Source organism: Ruditapes philippinarum, unplaced genomic scaffold (assembly GCF_026571515.1).
Source record: "Ruditapes philippinarum isolate M1 unplaced genomic scaffold, ASM2657151v2 ctg16632_1_1_1_1, whole genome shotgun sequence".
In the NCBI taxonomy this organism is placed as follows: Eukaryota; Metazoa; Mollusca; class Bivalvia; order Venerida; family Veneridae; genus Ruditapes; species Ruditapes philippinarum.
Genome location: NW_026856273.1, coordinates 1 through 19,221, shown reverse-complemented (window position 1 = coordinate 19,221; position 19,221 = coordinate 1). Strand labels below are relative to the sequence as shown.

Here is a 19,221-nt window from a genome sequence, read left to right as displayed (position 1 = left end):
AAAATCGACAATTTCCGTCAATGATGTACATTGTCGATCTCACCCGTGCAATATCGTGAACACTGGTCACTCTTTCTTTCTTGTAACTTATCCAATTGTTTTGTTTATGTATGATTCTATGTGAGAGAGATATCCATTGGTTCTTTTAAATATTCTTTACTTCTGCGCACTGTTTGCTTTTCCTGTCCCGCTCACTCTTTACAGTCATCTCTTACGAGTCAGACATAGTAAAAACTTAACATTTATATAGATCTACATTTATTTTACCTATTTCAATTTATATTGAAATAGTTTAATTACAGACGCTGTGGTAAGAAATTGTATTAAGATTAACATATTGATTGTAATCTTATTTATGTATTTTTGTATTTTCTTATTCCGCGTCTATTGTGTATATATATTGTTATTTCATTGTATTTTGTTTTTCTATGTATTGTATTTGTAAGATGTATAATTATTTTATTATATTTTTAGACCATTTTTATTTGGAGTCATTAAAAACATCGAACCTACGCCCAGAGTTTGTTTCTTTCTACAAGAAATATTTGACCCTGTGACATATATAAATATGTACTTTGATCTGGCAAATCAATTAAATTGTCACAATGGTGTTCAAGTGAAATATAAGTTATATACACACTTATAAAGAAGCTAATTACCAGTGTTTATAAATATAATGCATTATTCAAACATTTTTTACACTTCTAATTTGTTCTTATCTGTTATATTAAATAATATCAAAAATCAATGTCTTTTTATGGTATTTAATTTTTTGATAACCAAAAAATAAAATGAATAAATATACATGTAGACTTATAGCTTCTATCAGAACTCATATAAACTATCATAAAAACAAGATATGTTTGAAAAACATGTATGCCCCCTATCGGCAGCCAATTAGTCATGTGATCAGGTTATTATGCATGACTTCTTACCCAGTGAACAAAAAAATAATAATGGTTATCTACTGGTCAAGACTAGTGACAAGGTTATAATTATTGGGACCCCATAGGTTGTGTGCAGCTATTTCAGTTATTACAAATCTTCCCAAATAAAATATGCATAAATTTCATGAATCATGAAGGCCTTAATAATGACAGCCAATTTGTTTTATTACATAAGACCTTCCAATGTGTATACCAATTTCATTTTAGTTTAATATAAAAAGATCAGAATAGAATATAAAAATATCAACCAAGGCAACTCGAGTTGTTGAGTTATTGGTCAGAAAAAGTCTTTAAGTACAAGGTCAATAAGACACTGACCCCTTGACGCCAAAATCAATAGGGGTCATCTGCTGGTCATGAACAATCATCATATCAAGTTTGAAGTTCCTAGGCCTTAAGCGTTCTTTAGTTATTGATCGGAAACCGTTTTTACCGACAAGATCAATGTGACCTTGACCTTTGACCCCTTATCCCCAAAATCAATAGGGATCATCTACTGGTCATGACCAATCATCATACCAAGTTTGAAATTTCCAAGGTTAAGTGTTCTTTAGTTATTTATCGGAAACCGTTTTTACCTACAGGGTCAATGTGACCTTGACCTTTGTCACGTTGACCCTAAAATCAATAGGGGTCATCTACTGGTCATGAACAATCACCAAACCAAGTTTGAAATTCCTAGGCCTAAGCGTTCTTTAGTTATTGATCGGAAACCGTTTTTACTTACAAGGCAATGTAACCTTGACTTTTGTCCCCTTGATCCCAAAATCAATAGGGGTCATCAACTGGTCATGACCAACCACCACACCTATTTTTGAAGTTCCTAGGCCTAAAGGTTCTTAAGTTATCATTCAGAAACCATTTAGTCTACGACCGACAGACAGACAAATGCAAAGCAATATACCCCCTCTTCTTTGAAGTGGGGGCTAATAATAATTATTTTCCCAGGGAAATTTATTTATGACCAAAATTCTTCTTAATATCGTCAATGCAATTGTTTGCAAGTATATGTTATATTATATATATATCATATAAATATCATATAATAACCCAGATTGAAATGAATTTATTTGATCTATTTATAAAATTTAAAAAGGCAGTGGCGTACCTACTGATACGCCAATACGTACAGGCGTATAAAAAGAAGAGAGTTTCGAAAAAATAAAATATCAAAATGAAATCAATAGTTTGGGCGTAAATTGATTAACATATTCATAGCTGCTAATCGATTCTATAGGTATGCTTTAGATGATACCTTATTCGAATATGCGTTAACAATCCAGAAATCAATTATAAAAAGATGGAGTAAGCACAAATGAGCAAATTAAAAGAAAACAATTGCTTGGGTATATCAACGGGAAGCCATGTTAGAGAGAATTATTTTATTGTTGTGTTAGTCTCGAATCCGAGAAATCAGTGTTTATAAGGAGGTATGGTTTGAATTATCTTTAAAATTTCAGTTTATAACACCCTATGCGAAAGATAAGACGTTAAAACTGAGAAAACAAAATATTCGGCCTTTCATAAGAAACTAGGAGTGACGTACACAATGTAAAAATATGATATAAACAATTTCTTTGGAATTTTCTCTTTTTTTTTCAGATTGACTTAAGCTTTAAAGAATCAATGTTATAATCAATGTGATAAACCTCGTCAAAATCAAAATAATGATAAGAAATTGTTCAATATATTACAATCATTTTTTCACAAGAATAAAAATCAGTGAAAACAAAACATTTATTTCATTTTTTATGAAATTTTTATTTATTATGATTTATTAATGAATCAGATCTTTGCCAACATCTATCGTTACAAACCAAACTCAACTTCTGTTTATATGACCGTAAAAATGAATACATTTACTAACAAAATATATCACTACAGAAAGATGTTTCTACTGTATTATTTTATTGTGTATAGAAATAGAAATACTTCTGCAAACAATGACGTATATATTTATTCTTTATTATAAGTAATCTCATCTAAACATATTTAAAACATAGACAAATATACAACCAAAACAATGTATAGCCATATTAGACACGTCATGTACGTCCTAATTCTCTTTATTTTCACCAACTTTAGATAACGAATTGGCGAGCACCCTTTTATGTGCGTGAGGCATTTAACTTCGTGATGAAATATCTTAAATATTTCGAATGAAAAGTAAAAGAGAATAGAATAAAAACTGTTAAAGACAATATTATTTCTTCAACATTGACATAATACGCATTTTAAAATATTAAATTACCTTAATGATCGTTCGATACTACATCTTAGCTGATAAATACATACATTTTGTTACACCTAAACATTTAAACTATTGTGTTTGTATTAGTCATACAGATCATTTTAAAGCAAATTATTCATTCATTGTATCTCATGTTAAGTTATGATGAAACAAAAGAACAATAACAAAGAAAAAACGTGTTAAACCTTTTTTATTACAATAGAGAGACACCTGGCTATATTTGTTTTGATAATTATAGTAAATATCTATTAAAACTTTTTTTAAAAAAATGGTCAATGTTGGACTTCGTGCAATTTCTCTTACATTCAATACTTGTACTTGATGTTATTTTCATTACTATAGATAAAGACAATAGAAGTACAATTAGTTTAGATGTCCCCTAAATCCCTTTTTTAGCACATCTAGCTATATTTTATGTATATCTCTGGCGACCCTTCGGCCAAAGACCGGCACTCAGCGTACACTAAAAATAAGCCGAGGTACGCCCCTATAAGGTGCCGAAAAAACAGGGTTCTGGGGCTGAAAAGCCCATGACCGAAACGTCAAGGAGGTGTTAAGTCCTCAATTCTGTGAAATTCCTCTAAATTTGCTTTTCAGTCACTATCCCGCCTCGCCCATCAAAATAATGCTGGTCCAAGTGCTGACATTTGAGCAAAGATTGGCAATTTATTATTATGTAACGCTTTGATCTAAAATATCAGCGGTTGTAATAGGTATAATTTACATTGTGCTTGTTTATTGTATAGAGGGGTACATTTCCGTTATTCTCGTACTATTTGCTCATATGTTACAATTATTGAAAGAATGTCAAGCTCCCCTGAATAAACATAGGGGTGATTGCCATTTCTACTTTTGTTTTCGGTATACACACATTTTGATAATCAAAGCCCATACAATAAGATAGCTGTTTTACAATTTTCAATCAATATTAGGAATTCATTTGAGGAAAAGCTTAACAAAAGTCTGATTATTGTTTGTTGCATTTTAAGATAATTAGCCTCACGCGAAAATTTATGAAATTTCCTACCTTCGTTTACAATTGATAAAAGTTTGGTAATTTACCTTGTCAAGTTACTTATTTTTGTCTGTTATGTTATCATTTCATTTAAATAGGAAATAATTTGTAAATTGGTTACAAACTTAACCAGATACTTACTGCAATTTCTTCAAATTTTGAGAAAATATTATCCTGGACTATTTTCCGCCATACTGATATTTCTCCAAAGTAACAGCGCATGCGTACTGTAAACTGAATTACGGAAGACAGGACGGACCGTATTTCAATATTGCCGCTTTATTTTTTTCTTTCTTGTATTATTATTATAAACATATACATATATATTAATGCATTTTATTAATTTAGAATAAATTTGTTTAATGTAATTATTAATCTACTAACCGCATCGAGTTGGACAAATTATGCAGGTGATAACTGACCAATTATGGGATACAATTAAGAGGGTTAAACTTCCTTTAACAATACGATACAGGAAAGGCTTGTTATTCACGTGTGACATTTGAAACACAATACAACACAATAGCGTAAAATGATGATGAGTTACATTAGAAATGTTTTTGTGCTTTGTCTTAAAGATATGCTATGCTCAAATTTGATATTTGAAAACATTGATAATTGCTACAAAGTCTAAGTTGTAAATATAAAATAAACATGTTTTGACCACACACTAAGCAGGTATGTTATGATTTAAATCCTACACAACACAATATAAATAGACATACTATGAATATATAATGTCATAAAAAAGTCTGACAGTATTTTATTAAAGTCCCAGCTTTACTTGATCCGCAGTGCGATCGAATAGAGATTCCTTTATATGTAGTTTGTACGCTATTTTATTCAAAAAAAGACATATTCCAGTAAGAATTTTGTAGATTTCAATAAATTTTAGCAATAAAAATAATTCACTCCAAGATGAGCATGTAAGATGCTGTGTGTTTAGTGAATTGATACACATGTATACATTGTATATTAACTAGTTTTTTGGTTTTCCTATAGTTACAAATTAACTATATAATTTTAATAATAATTATTCCTCTATACAGCTTAAATGTTATGAATAGTATATATAAAAATATTACAATTAATTTATCAACATCAGCGCAGAAGGAACATAATTATGTTTTACATATGAGATTTTTAAAATCCTTCCTCACTTTCTTACGCTAACTGTTTTTTACGTATAATTGCATATGTAAATGTTAATAATAATAATAATAATAAATATAAAGTTATAATATGATTAAGGCAAAGTCTCAAAGCAAGCTCTTTGACAGAAATTATAGTACCTACACATTAAGTCATTTTATGTTTTCAGAACAGTTAGGACTGCACACGTTCGGCCGTACTAAAGACAACCACACACGTTATATATATACGGTCATTTCATGTTAAATTGAATCCACCCATCAGAGAACATAGAGTGGACCCATAAAAGGACAGGAAATCAATTTATATAGTTCAGGTAATATGAAACCAGGCAAAGCCCATGAACGGGAAGTCGGTTAAAATAATCATTCATTTTTATTCTATATTTTTCGTTTTAAAAGTGAAAAATGTCATTGGATATTTTATGCACTACTTCAGTTTATTCTGGTTCCCTCTCCTACTATGGCTCCCATAAAAGTGCAAAGGAGACCAGTCTACGCATCCGTTTATAATTAGAATTTTTCGGCTTTTATCCTTATTTTGTAAGTCGAAAAGTTGCAATTGGTCTTATTCCCATAATTTTGCAATACTTCCGGCAAAGTTTTCAAAACTTGCCTTACCGTAAAGCTCGCGTTGGGAGCAGGCCATTCGGATCCTCAGTCTACCGTATGTCATGCGCACATGATAAATGTATACATATTTAACTAGCTAGATGTTTAATTTTCTAAATATGAATCTGTTCAATATAAAATGCTTAAATATACATGTTTATGATGATATTAATATCAAGAGATAGAAAAAATAAATACATGTATATAAGCAATATTATTTTTGAAATTAAACACGGTCCGCCTCGTCTACAGTCATGGCCCGCCCTGTCCAAACATAAGGTCCACCCTGTCCAAACATGAGGTCCACCCTGGTTCGGCCCGCCCAGTCTCACGGTCTGCCCTATCCAACGATCCTGTAAACTACCACTATTAAATTATAAAAAGATTTCCCAACACTAAACATTTTCCTACACTTACTTTAATGAAAAAAACTTGCAATAGACCAATCAAATTAACAATTTCAGATGTAACGGAAGGACACTGCGAACTATCATTTTAGGTAAAATTTTGTCGTTTCTTTACTATGAGAAAGTAATATCAGACATATATCTCTTTTATCATTTAATTTTAATTGAACGAATAGATTATACTAGGTCCTAATACGCTTGTATTTAACAGTTAATTAATTTTATCGTTTATTAAGGCATCCACACAGTGCAAATAATGGTGCTTAAATTAATGCTACAGTTAAGTTTACATATTAAACTTCATTGATTGATTATGATTTTATATTCGAAAACTTTTAATATTTATATTTGTCAGGTATCAGCAAGTAAATACATATAACTGCTATTACATTTGTAAACCACAGAAAACTTGAAAGTATAATCTCTAGTTAATTCATTTTACCTATACACATTTGATATTTTTTACATGTAATTTAGAGAAATAATACTATAAATGACATCTTTTGACCTTCATTTGGAAAGGATTAGTGTCTTATATGAAAATATATTCTTTAGTTGTACGTTCTGGACTAGTTTTAAGACAATACTCTATATGTTTCCATCATTTCCATGCAAAACAATGTCGAAAAACACTATCTATATTGTTGTTACATTACAGACACTGATAACTTATCATGTTATATATGTGGCATGTTTAATGTATTTTAATGGTTTTATTGTGTACCGCTCAAGCCTGTGCTAGGTTAGAAATTAGGTAATTGTGACTTTGATGTTTAAGGAAAAAGACAAACAAAATAGTAATTCATTACGAAACAACGATATTGCAGCAAGAACGTTTACATACTTTTGGCTCATATCTCTTAACTTTTATACAAAATCAATAAACCAGGAACATTTAAACAAACCTAAAGTTTCAATAAAACGTTATTGCAACATTCAAGTGAGTTATCTATGCACTTGTTATCAATTTATTAGGTAATTTACATGCAATGTACTACGATTCAAACCGTAAAATATAAATTACATCATTCCTATGATTGAACTCCATGACACAATCAAAAACAATTTGTTGTTTCATATTCATAGACTTGCCATCAAATACATTTATTGACATTCTACCATCCCTCTCGTAAAAATTGTCAATTTTTCAAAATGTTCCCCTTGATCCTTTCTATAATCAATAACGATATTACCAACAAGCATGTTAACGTTACATTATATGTTGTAAATTTTACTCAGTATATGTACTGTAACATGTAAATAATATAATTTTACAACGTTTCTATCGAAATAAACGTATTTCTCAATTATGATAGTATTGAATTTGTAATACTATGATAAGGATGCACGGAGTTAAAACGTTGTATAAGTTTTGACAAGTGTAAGAGACTGTGAAAGTAACGGAGCTTTATATCTATCAAAATAATTCATCACTTGTAAGAATTCCATGCACAAATACACCATCCTTGTTCCTTTTTATACCCGGATCAGCTACTTTGGTTGTGCTTATTTGTATTTCCTATATTTCTGATTTATTTAATAGTAACAGTTGTTAAAGTTATAGTTGCGCCCATCCCCTTTTTTCACAGCCTGTTTCCCATCTTCTGTATTTCGTTCGGTGCCGTTTCGGGTGTCGTGCTTATTCGACGTTGTTATATAGGGGGTTGCGTTGTATGAACGTTGCTTGCTTTCATGATATTTTCTTAACATTTACAATATTGACATCTTTTAACTTGACTCGTAAACTACACTGTATATGTAATTAATAACAATGCAATAATTTTTTACGGCAATACCCGGCTAATTGTTTCATTATTTGTATATCAAAACAATAATTATCAATAAAATCTTCGCCACACAGTCCGGTCTTATATTCAAAGCATTGCATTAAAATAGTAGTGCCTGTAATGATTTACATTAAGAAGCGTTTTCCTTGTTGATTATTTGTCATATGTAATGTCGTACATACGTAACATTAGTTCGCTTGCTTTTTCATAATAAATGTCTTAGAATTATAAATTGTTTGAATCATATCTATTACTTTGATGACTTTGAAGTGCATTGAGTATTATTTTGAAAAAGTTCATAAAAATTAAATTACAATACAGAGGGAGACGTGTCTGCCATTTTGTATTAAGTCACCATTCCACTATGAATTCGAACAATTTGAAATATGGTATCAATCGCCCTTAGTCATTGATAAAACCATAGGCACGTATACAAGACTAGACTTATTGACGTGGAAACTAAGAAAAAAAAACAGTGCTTTTATAAAAAAAATGAAATTGTGTAAAAATAAATGGGGTTTTGTAGACACATACATTTAATAGTAGAATGACCTTATGGAGGCTTTGAAGTTTCAGGGCAGTAAAACCTAATTAGAACCTTTCCACTTGCTTATAAAATTTACTTCAAGTAATCACGTACTTTAGAACCTTAAAACAGCAACTATGGAATATGTTAGGTTAAATATAAGTCTTTGATTATGAAAAAAAAATACAAAAGAACAGCTGAAAGAGATTTATAAATATTGTCATGGATATGTGTTAACGTTATCATATGAATCATTTTACAATTTAGGTACATTAAGGAAATCATATACCTTATTTGTTCATCTCAACACTTTTCAAATTAGCTTGAATAACTTAATAGAGTGGTTATACGTTTTGCATAAATATCAAAAATCAAAGAATTAAAAACCGTGAATAACAAGATGATAAAATAACTCTCGTTTTAATTGATTATGTGGGCACAATGAATTATATAAAACTAACAAAAAAACTTGCATTGTGGAAACAAAAAAGCTTCTTAATTAATTTCGTTTAGGTGATCCTTAATGCAATAATTGAGTCAGTCATTCACTTTGTTGTATATGCTATTCAATTTTGCTAAATTTCTGTTCAAATTGTATCATCTTTGATCAAATTGTTTATTCGTGAGGTTAGGGCTAGCTTTATTGATTAATGTCGCCGATAATAATTTTCATAAAAACAATAAAATATTAGACTTTGTTACCATGGTCCAGTTTTGAATTTGAATAAAAAGTCTTTGAACTGTAAGTCATCGTTTCATATATTGATGTTGCTGTCATTTTGGACATTGATTTGTAGATGATAACGCGATGTGTTCAGAAGGTTGAGCTGCCAAATAAAGTCAACTTCAATATTCAGACTTAGTCAAATATTTAACATACAAATTACGTATACCTCATTCATATAACGATATTCACAAAGAATGCAAGCAACACAACATCAATATTAAATAGCAAGTGTATATAGATTGATTATTTCTATCATGCATTATGTAAGACAATATATTTCGATATATGGAACATGATACAATAATAATTTTTAATAAAATAAAATAAAGGCAAAACAAAATGTTGTGGTTAGGGTTACATGTCCTTTTAAAATAAGTTGGGTATGTAGGATTATATATACTTTAAATGATGTCAGAATGAAAGTGGTTTAATGTCATTTATTGCATTAAGATTAATTCACTTTTCTTGTTCGAGCTGAAAATGTGATACGGACTCTAAAATACTAACGAATCGTGCTGAAACATTGATATGGTTGCTATTCAATTACCTCACCAACATTTACCAAGAAAATCATAAAAAAAACTTAAGGGTCAAACGATTTTGCGAGGAAAGATAGGGTTACCTTAATCACAACTATTTTTAGGCCTAATTATATGTTCAGATAGAGTGGACACCAGAATAGGACCACTTCCATTGTGTATGCTAGCTAGATTGATAGAATCCAAAAGACCAGGCGTATTTGAACCTACAGCCTACAACGATGAGGAGAAAGTGGTTTTAAAATCGACGATTTTTACATGGTGCCGACGGAAGCCTCTATGATCATACATCTGCTTGTAAATAATACATGAAGTGGCAGTTGTGGTTCATGTTAACAAGTATTGGTGACTTAAAAAAGCAAAACATAGTAAGAAATAGAAAGAACAGTTAGTGTTTCTAACAATTTATTTAGAAAAGTCATTTAAAAGTTTTTTTCTAATTATTTTTGCTCTCGATGCCCCTAAAAGGGACCATTCATGTTAATTTGAGCAAACTTGAAAAGTAAACAGCTAAGAAAGCTACAAACAATATTTACTAATAATCCATATATCAGTTCAGTAGAAGAAAGTGTTTACAGAGTGTTTCTATTTTTAGCTTTAGCGGCCCCTAACAGGGGCCAATCAAATTATCTTGAGGAAACTTGATAAACAAACCCTCTAAGAATGCTACAGACAAAGTTTGGTGATCATTCAACAATATTAGTACATGCAGACCTATAATAATATACAGAATGTGTCTTCATCCGAGTGGACAATTAGTTGTTTGATTTTTGTCCTTTTACATGATACTAGCAAATGATTTACGAAACAATATTCTCGTACTCCGCAATTTTTCCTGAAAATACAAAACATATTTGATTGATTAAACTAGTTTTGCCTCTATTTTGTAATATATCATGCAACTTATTTGTCATTTAATTCTTTGAGAACATCCTGTGATTGCTTGAAACGGACATCTTGATTGAGATAGCAATATGATAATAAGTATTTTAAAAAAACATAAAATATATAATTCATGTATACCATGTATTGTATATTATTAGATAAATGGGTACATTTATTTATACCTTTTTCAATCTGCAGAGGTTCATAATGTGTTTGAACAATTTCTGTACGTTGATCGTTTCTTAAAGATTCGTATGTTGATTGAGAACTAATTAAGAAATTGAAAAGAAAATCGTATCAGACTATTTAAGTAAACAACTTTGGTCAGTTTTAAACATATGTTTTAATGGAAAGATACCGTCGCATCTTGTTTTAGCTTTCCTTATCGATGATATGATTAAAGCCATTGACAGAAATCCGGAATAGGTTGAAACACCCCTATTGCTGAGACAATGGCAGTAGTCCAACACAAAGATAGATGACCCTTCACATCCGTGCATTCCAATTATCTTCTATACTGATTTCTGCTCTACTCGATGACTTTCATCTTGATATAAGGAAAGTTTTTATTGCAGGCATTAAGGGTAAGGATATCATTAGGAGATACTTGTTCTGATGAAGAAGGAAGTAAGTAATTCTTACCTTTATAATAAATATCATATCAGAACAGAACTGAACAGGACACAACTTTTAATTTTCATTATTATACAAATGTAAATCGTCTTGTTAAAACGCAATGAATTCATATATACAACATAATCACATACCTATATGGCGTGTGTTTATAATAAATATAAAGGGCCATTTTTTCTTAGGGGATTAACTACAGTTGAGAGTTCAAAATTGAATGTTTTAGTTTCAAAGCTTCTTTAATATATATGATATATTATCAAATTTGAGTAATATACATGTATTTCATTTTACACGATATAAAGCAGTGAAAGTAGCTATACAAATTAAATAAAAACGACATAGGGATATACATTTTGGTGTAAAAATATCTTTAATATGAGATACGAATAACTTTCTAAACACCGTTACCTGTTTTGTGATTCTTTAACCTCCCCTGCGTTGCCCCTGATTTCACGCCGATCTACAATTTCCAAAAACATACGTTTAATATAGTTTTCATTTCAATTCTGGTAAGTGAATGAATCAAAAGTACTGATACAAACATGCATACTTGTTGAATCTCGTTACTATGTATTTCTTTTTAGTGACAACTTTGCAAAACACGAATATTCTAGGTAGCATACAAAGTGATCAAGTTAAGACACAGATATGTTGATGTGGATAACTGCTTGTATTAAGAAACTTATATTTGTGGGATATGATGTACTTTTGTTTTCATGACAAAGTTACGACTTTTAACATGTACTTAACTGACACATTGTACATTCGAATGTACAATGTAAACCGAATTGTATATTCCCTGGATGCAGCGAACTGTTTTTACCCACTTCTCCAAATGGATGCTTTATATGCGCGTACAAGCCTAAAATGTTGTGCATTACTGGTTACCCGACTTTACGTAGCGAACCCCGCGGCCTTTGAAGGTATGTTTTCAAAAACATTTCAGTGACAAACAACAATATCAAATAACAGTATAGTGACATGCTTTAAGGCTATGATGATTGAATCAAAAACCAATAAAAATTTCAACGCGCGCAAAAAAGAGAGATGATATCACCGACAAAATATTCTATTATACGATGTTAATGCACTGTACTTCCTTATAAGAAATAACACATAATAAACTAGTACGCTTGTTCATTGTTTAGATACAATGGTTACAAAGTAATTACCTTCACAAATAACAAATCCTTCCTTTATTGCTACGACACACACAAACACCGAAAGTATTAAAAAGAATGACCACCCACTTATAGCCAATACAAGAAGTTTGTTGTCCTCTTCGTCTGACCCTTTAAGAGTATAAAATATGCAAATCAAGATCAACAAGGAAGGACAGCGTTCAATACTTCAATTGGGACATAATATAATTATGAAAAGGATTTGTCATAACAATATCCAGGAAGTCGTTTTTTCTATAATAAAAGTAATAATAATAATAATAATAATAATAATATTTATTATACACACAAAAAGCGATGTTTATTCATCAGAATTATGAATTATTAGCAATAATCTGAAACACTTGAACAACTGCAAATGATTAACATGATTAAGGGAAAGATAATTAAATGATGGAATGAAATATATGGATGCACATGTTGCATCACTGAAACAGCGAGAATTTTACTTGAAATTTAAATACGGTGTTTAAAAAATGATTTTTTGTAACATAAAAAACTACTAACCTTTTACATTGTTACATAAATCTTGCAATGTGTTCGGGTCTATTACACAGTCCTTGCTACATTGTGTGCTTTCTCCATTCACTGCAGCTTGTAGAATAATAAAATAATGTTAGTTTTATCACTTTAAGTTATTTTATACACTTAAATGATTATGTTTTTTGTTCTAATTTAATGGGTATTTTTTAATTCTTGTGTTTGTTTATTTTATCTTTTTATCTTAAGCAATATTCTAGACTTGAATCAATAGGAAATTGATCTTGTGTTGGTCATTAGTGTAGCCACAAAATGGGCAAGTCTCCTTTAATACGTACCGGCAAAAAGAGGTGTAAAAATAATTCCAAGGTACAATCCTGTCATTTTGTAATAAATTTCATATAGAGTCCAGTGTATTTTCTGTTATAAATCTTTATTAGCACACTGTTTAAAATTTATGTAATTTGAAAATTCGCAATTAATAAAACAGGAAGTAATAAATAGTTTTATCTTTGGTGGACATGTTTAATCATTCATAACATGTTATGTATATTTCATTTACATAACATCAACTCAAAAGTTTATGTTAACTTCAAACAGGAAGCTATAAAACCTTTTTCACGGGGAATTAGCTCCATTTACAGGTGTTATCGATCTAGTATCTTAAATGTTCATAATTTACTTTAAGAAAATCTTATACGTTTCCGCGCGGCACAATTCAACAGTCAAGTACAGAATAGAACAAAATGATTCAGTGATATTGCACCTTTAATCAAAATTAAAGCACCAGAACACGTCCTTATTTATTATTAATTTTTTTTTTAAAACTTGATCATAAGAATGGTTTAATGTAAATATATTAATTCTATCTCCATTGTAATGATAGCTTGGTGTTTATTTGAATCTTTATTAATAGAGTCAGCTTCCTGGATAGTGCCTTTTAATAATATAAAGGTCATGAGCCCGCAATGAAGAAGCCTTGTTCAATCGGACAATTTGATGATCTACAAATTAAAACGCCAGTAATGTCTTTTTAAAACCCATTAACATATTTTTATGTTGAAAATATTACGTTTCATGAATAAAATTTTAAGTGTTAAACAAATGATTTGTTTAGCTCGATAGTAACAAAATGTCTCAAAATTAATGTTTTGTTTTAACGACAATCTGTCATATCCCCGGGGTGGGGTCCCCAAACCCGTTTTCCCCGGGAATAACTAGATAAGTAATTTTTTCCCGGAAATGCCCCATTTCTGACCCCCTTATGTTTAAATCAGGGGTGAAAAAAACCAAATCCAATTTAAAAAATTTGTGCCCGAGACCCTTTTTCCCCCGGAATAATTAAAAATAAAATATAATAATAAAAATTTAAAAAATTTACTAATAATTATTTAGTATCTAGCGGGCAAGGGGGGCACTACACTATTTTGTAGGGTTTTTTTTAAACTTTCTGAGGGAAGGAAAGGGGTTGTTATTTTTTCCCCCTTTTTAATTTATTTTAAATTTATTAAAAACAAGGGGAAAAAGCTTGATGAAAAAGCACCCAAAAAGGGGCGGACGCCCAAAAAGAATTTGATCCAGTTTGAAACCTTTTATAAAAGATATGTACTTTATAGCACTACCATTACATGTGACCTGGAGGCTAGGGCCAGTTTAAGTTGAAACTTAAACCAAAAAAGAATAGACTCTGTCTTGCCAAGATGCAAAGACAATTTATAGTCAATTAAACAATCTTATAAGACTCATGCTATAAGAAAGAATTTCTTCAGATTTATTTTATGAGACACAAGGATTCCTGAGTCATCAGCATATAATCACAGGCACGAGTATCGGACCTGGGAAGAAAATATATGACCAGATGACCAGATTGATAAAAAAAACTGTGTTTATAAACCCCCCCAAAAAAATGTAAATAATGATCCCCTTTAAAAATATACTATCAACTTGAAGTACATTTTTAAAGGGGGTCATTATTAACATTTTATTTTGGTTGTTGACACTTCACAGGTTTTTTTATCAATCTGGCCATATTTTTCCTTCCAAGGTCTGATACTCGTGCCTGTGCATTATAATAAAAGCTTATTGCTTAGGGTTGAAGACATGTAATTGACATATATTAGACATAAATCAGGACCTAAAATGAACATCAGGGGGACAGCATAGGTACTCAGAGCAGTAGTAGAATGAGTACCAGCCACATCAACCAGCTACTATCAGAGATAAGACTTAAACCATGTAAGAATGTCATTATATATGGCAGATGCTTGAAGTTTCATGAAAAAGAAGAAAACAACTTCTTCATGTGCAGTATAGTGTGTTCAACTGTATCAAATGCCCTTTGTAGATCTAAAAGTATCATGCAATACTGCCTTTGTCCATTTCAAATAATGCAATCTGTTAAATGAATCAAACATGTGTCAATTGAAAAACCACTTCTAAACCCTGACTGAAACTGCCTGACCATGACTCGAACCCATGACTTTCAGAAGACCAACTGAGCTATCCGGCCTGCTACACAATGAAACAGTTCTAAACCACAACATATTTCCCAACTATATCGATTTGTGTTCGTGAATTTCTTATGTTACAGAGCATAGGAAATTGAACTCATGCTTATATGCAGTCACAGGATGAGAAAAACTTTGAGCTTGACCAGAACTCAAACCTGTGAGCAACATAAGAAATTTTATGAAGGCTGATTTGTATTTTGCATCAAGGGTTCCGGGCAAAAACATGAAAATGCAACAAACAAACCACTTTGTGGTAGATTGTATTTTCATGTTTTCATCTGGCGCCCAGTTACTTTTTGTACTATGTTGGTTTTCATGTGGCACAAATCACCCACTATAAATTTAGTGCACAAATTTATTCAAGGGCAAGTAACAATCTACTCTATGTACAGTCTGTTGTCGGGTTGACTCAGGAGACCTGGAGGTTGAGACCGGTGTCCCTTCATTACAAATAGATAAGACAGAAGCTGTCCTTTTCAAACTATGCACATGTTAGAATATGATTTTTTGAGACTTTATTAATTATATTGCTTGATCCAAGTTTAAGGACATTTTCAATCAATACATGTTTTATCATTTATAACTTTAAATGAAAGTCTCATCCCTTTAATAATAATGCCATAACTGTATCTCTTTAAATGCAGAAGAATTATAAGTCTCAACATATCAATATACTACTGTCTAAGATATACATGTATGCACATAACATTAATAATTCCCAGTTTATATTAAATAAATATGAAATCCTAACATTAACATGCTTTTGATGACCTTACAACTGGTGAATTATATACAACAAAAATAGTATTATAAGTAATACCTTAGATAGACAGAAAAGGACAAATAATTTAGTAAACATGAGTTACTTCCCCTTAAAATAAAGAAAACCTGAAACCTAAAAGAACACCCTAAACAGCAAAATTATGAAATGCTGCAGGTTCAGTTTTATCAAGCCATGCAAATTAATGGTAAAGTATTCATAAAAAAATAGATGGCCATGTGTCAGCAGTAATTGCAGAAAATCGGATAGCTTTCAACATCCGGATACTGGTACACTTTGTAAAAACAACCATTCTGCGCAACAGATAAATGTAATAAGGATAAAATCAATAGGATAATTGTTTACAACAGTTCCATTACCTATCCTTATACTCAATTGCAGGTGAACTTTCTTCTTGTAGGAAAATTTTGAAAATGTATAAATGAATGAATGAACTGATACGGCCTCAATCTAGACCACAACGATATTCGAAATCCGGGTTTTAGTATTGTCATTAAAACTAAGGGACAAGCTGTTAAACTTAACCTGCAATTTCGGGAAAATAATATCACAATGCACATGCTTTTTACATAAAGTTATTAAATACAAATATAACAACCCATTTGTTTACTTGATTTTTACGAATCAAAATAAAACTAATTAACACAACATGAAATTAACTGCTAATAATAACAGCTCCTTCCATAGGCAAAAATAAAAAGCATTCCATAATAGACGACGCCGCTCACCGGCGTCGCCAATGATAATTTACCAGCATGACGTGGAAAACACAATTACATCGTTATGAAATGTTTGCACGCAATTCACGGAAGTGTTTTAATAGACTTGTGGGTGTGTTTAGAAATAAATTGTTTTGATGTATAGAGTTTAGAGAAAAGAGCATAATAATGTGTTTCCAATTGATCTGGTTAATAGAAATATTGTTGAAATCATTCAAATAGTACAAAATAGCTCTGGACAATGTTTTTAACTTTAAAAAAGATATATTGATTATAATACTTTTAAAAACAGAAATGTGTCTTTATCAAGAGAGGAAAAAAAGTGAAAAAATTTTCTGCATATTTTTTAATTCTTTTACAAAATTACTTAAAAAATATTGATAAAAGCAATTTAAAAAAGTGGCTAGATTTAGTTTTGATATTATGTAAAAATTTCCTTTCTAACCTTCATTTTACAATAAGATGAGAGTAATACATCTCGTGCAATATCTGTTGTAAAACAAATAATGTTTTGATGCGAATACAGATTATATTTAAACAAGTCTGAAAAGGACAGTTCTTAAAACCCGCAAGAATTGGCAACAGAATATTCTTTCTACAAACAAGTCCAGAGTGATGCAAAAACAATGTATTGGAAATAATTATTATTTTAAAAGAAGGTATAGGAAATGAAAACATTTGTCAAGCAACTAGTTAACAGTTTAACACAACTTTCCGCAGCTGAGCTGACATTTAATCATCAAGACCAGAAAATTACATACATATTAAATGATAATTTTACTGAAGATTTTATTGTTAATGTATGGACTTCAAGCAAAAACAAATGATCAACTGACGCATAAATCAGTTATCTTGATTGATTTAGTGTAACGTACAGAATTAAACGTGAACGCTTTGTATTATTTGAAGAAATATTCGAAGAAATATTTGTAGCGTTCATTTTGATGTTAGTGTCTGTGCAAGGATGCTGACTTTGCTGACCATTGCATATTTAAATGTTGAATTCTGCTTCAGCCGGTGCTAGGATCGTATACGGTAGTTGGTACTTGACAGTACCGTCCATGAACAGGCTCAATCAAACAGAGCCGGCAACATTTTCAATTTTTTCTTTAGGGATTCTTATTTTCTATTTTTGTATTACTCTCTGCAATGCTTCATGTTGTAAATCGGAATGTCATTAGAAACGTTGATTTCTTTTTATAAAAGGTGACCATATTGCCCATCACAAACTAAGGAAATGCCTGCTTATATGTATTCTTTTAAGCGAAATATTGTGTCACATTGTACCTAAAATAGTATGACACCTTGTACCTAAACTAATGGATTGAATGAATATTCTAGATTAATTTTGTGATATTTTTAATTCTGCTATTTTACAGCTCGGAGCTTTTGAACACTTCAAGACATCCATTATAAACTTGCACTTCAAAGTAACTGAATTTATTTCACTACGATAACAGGTTTTCCACCACAAATCAATTTATATGTGCACCAAGAAGCAGTTTAATTATTTATCTGGTACTACAAAGTTCCCGTTTGAGCAGTTTGATTCATTTTGCATAAAGGCTAGCTGATGTTTATGGCAAAGCAACAATATACGATAAAGCAAATAAACAACTACATCAAAAATACCTTAACATTAATGTTCAAGGGAAAGGAAATATAAAATAATAATAAAACACTTTTAATGTCTATGCTTATAAAACATTTTACTGTTCTTCATAATAATTAAGTGACGATATGTCCTATATTTATATAAAAATGTACAAATTACAATCGAATAAATTATATTTTATATCGTCTAATGTAAGTTTTCAAGAAACCGTAACGCATTTTTAAACTAAAATAGTCATATTTGTTGATTAAGCCGTTTCGCAAAATTTAAAACTAAAAATAACGTGTCCTTGAATGTTAAAATTTTATTTGTTATACAATATATTTGTCATAAATCTGTCTTTTCTATGTCTAAAAGTTGGGACAGGTAAGGAAGAAATGAAATTTGTAACATGGGCTTGGTATTGGTAATTCAAGCTATAAATTTTCAAAGACTTTGGATTACAGCAGAAATAT

General features: G+C 30.6%; 1 protein-coding gene across 3 annotated transcripts; it reads right to left on the bottom strand.

Annotated features, from left to right (window-relative positions):
* Positions 1-10,350: 10,350 nt before the first annotated feature.
* Positions 10,351-13,637, bottom strand: LOC132746047 (uncharacterized). Of its 3 annotated transcripts, XM_060735105.1 has the most exons (6): positions 13,480-13,636; positions 13,169-13,255; positions 12,653-12,772; positions 11,889-11,940; positions 11,030-11,115; positions 10,351-10,797 (listed from the first exon to the last, which is right to left on the bottom strand). In XM_060735105.1, exons 1-6 carry the CDS (start codon positions 13,523-13,525, stop codon positions 10,763-10,765), a joined length of 426 nt encoding a protein of 141 aa, XP_060591088.1. In that variant the 5' UTR covers positions 13,526-13,636; the 3' UTR covers positions 10,351-10,762. The 3 variants fall into 3 exon arrangements, with proteins under 3 accessions (XP_060591088.1, XP_060591089.1, XP_060591090.1); XM_060735106.1 differs by lacking the exon at positions 11,030-11,115 and having other exon boundaries at positions 13,480-13,637; XM_060735107.1 differs by lacking the exon at positions 12,653-12,772.
* Between the last annotated feature and the right edge of the window lie 5,584 nt (positions 13,638-19,221).

Coding starts and splice junctions, on each gene's coding strand:
- LOC132746047 (XM_060735106.1), bottom strand. CDS start 13,525: ATGACAGGATTGTACCTTGGAATTATTTTTACACCTCTTTTTGCCG. Junction 13,256..13,479: donor TTTTACACCTCTTTTTGCCG/GTACGTATTAAA, acceptor TTATTCTACAAG/CTGCAGTGAATGGAGAAAGC. Junction 11,941..12,652: donor AGGATTTGTTATTTGTGAAG/GTAATTACTTTG, acceptor TGGAAATTGTAG/ATCGGCGTGAAATCAGGGGC.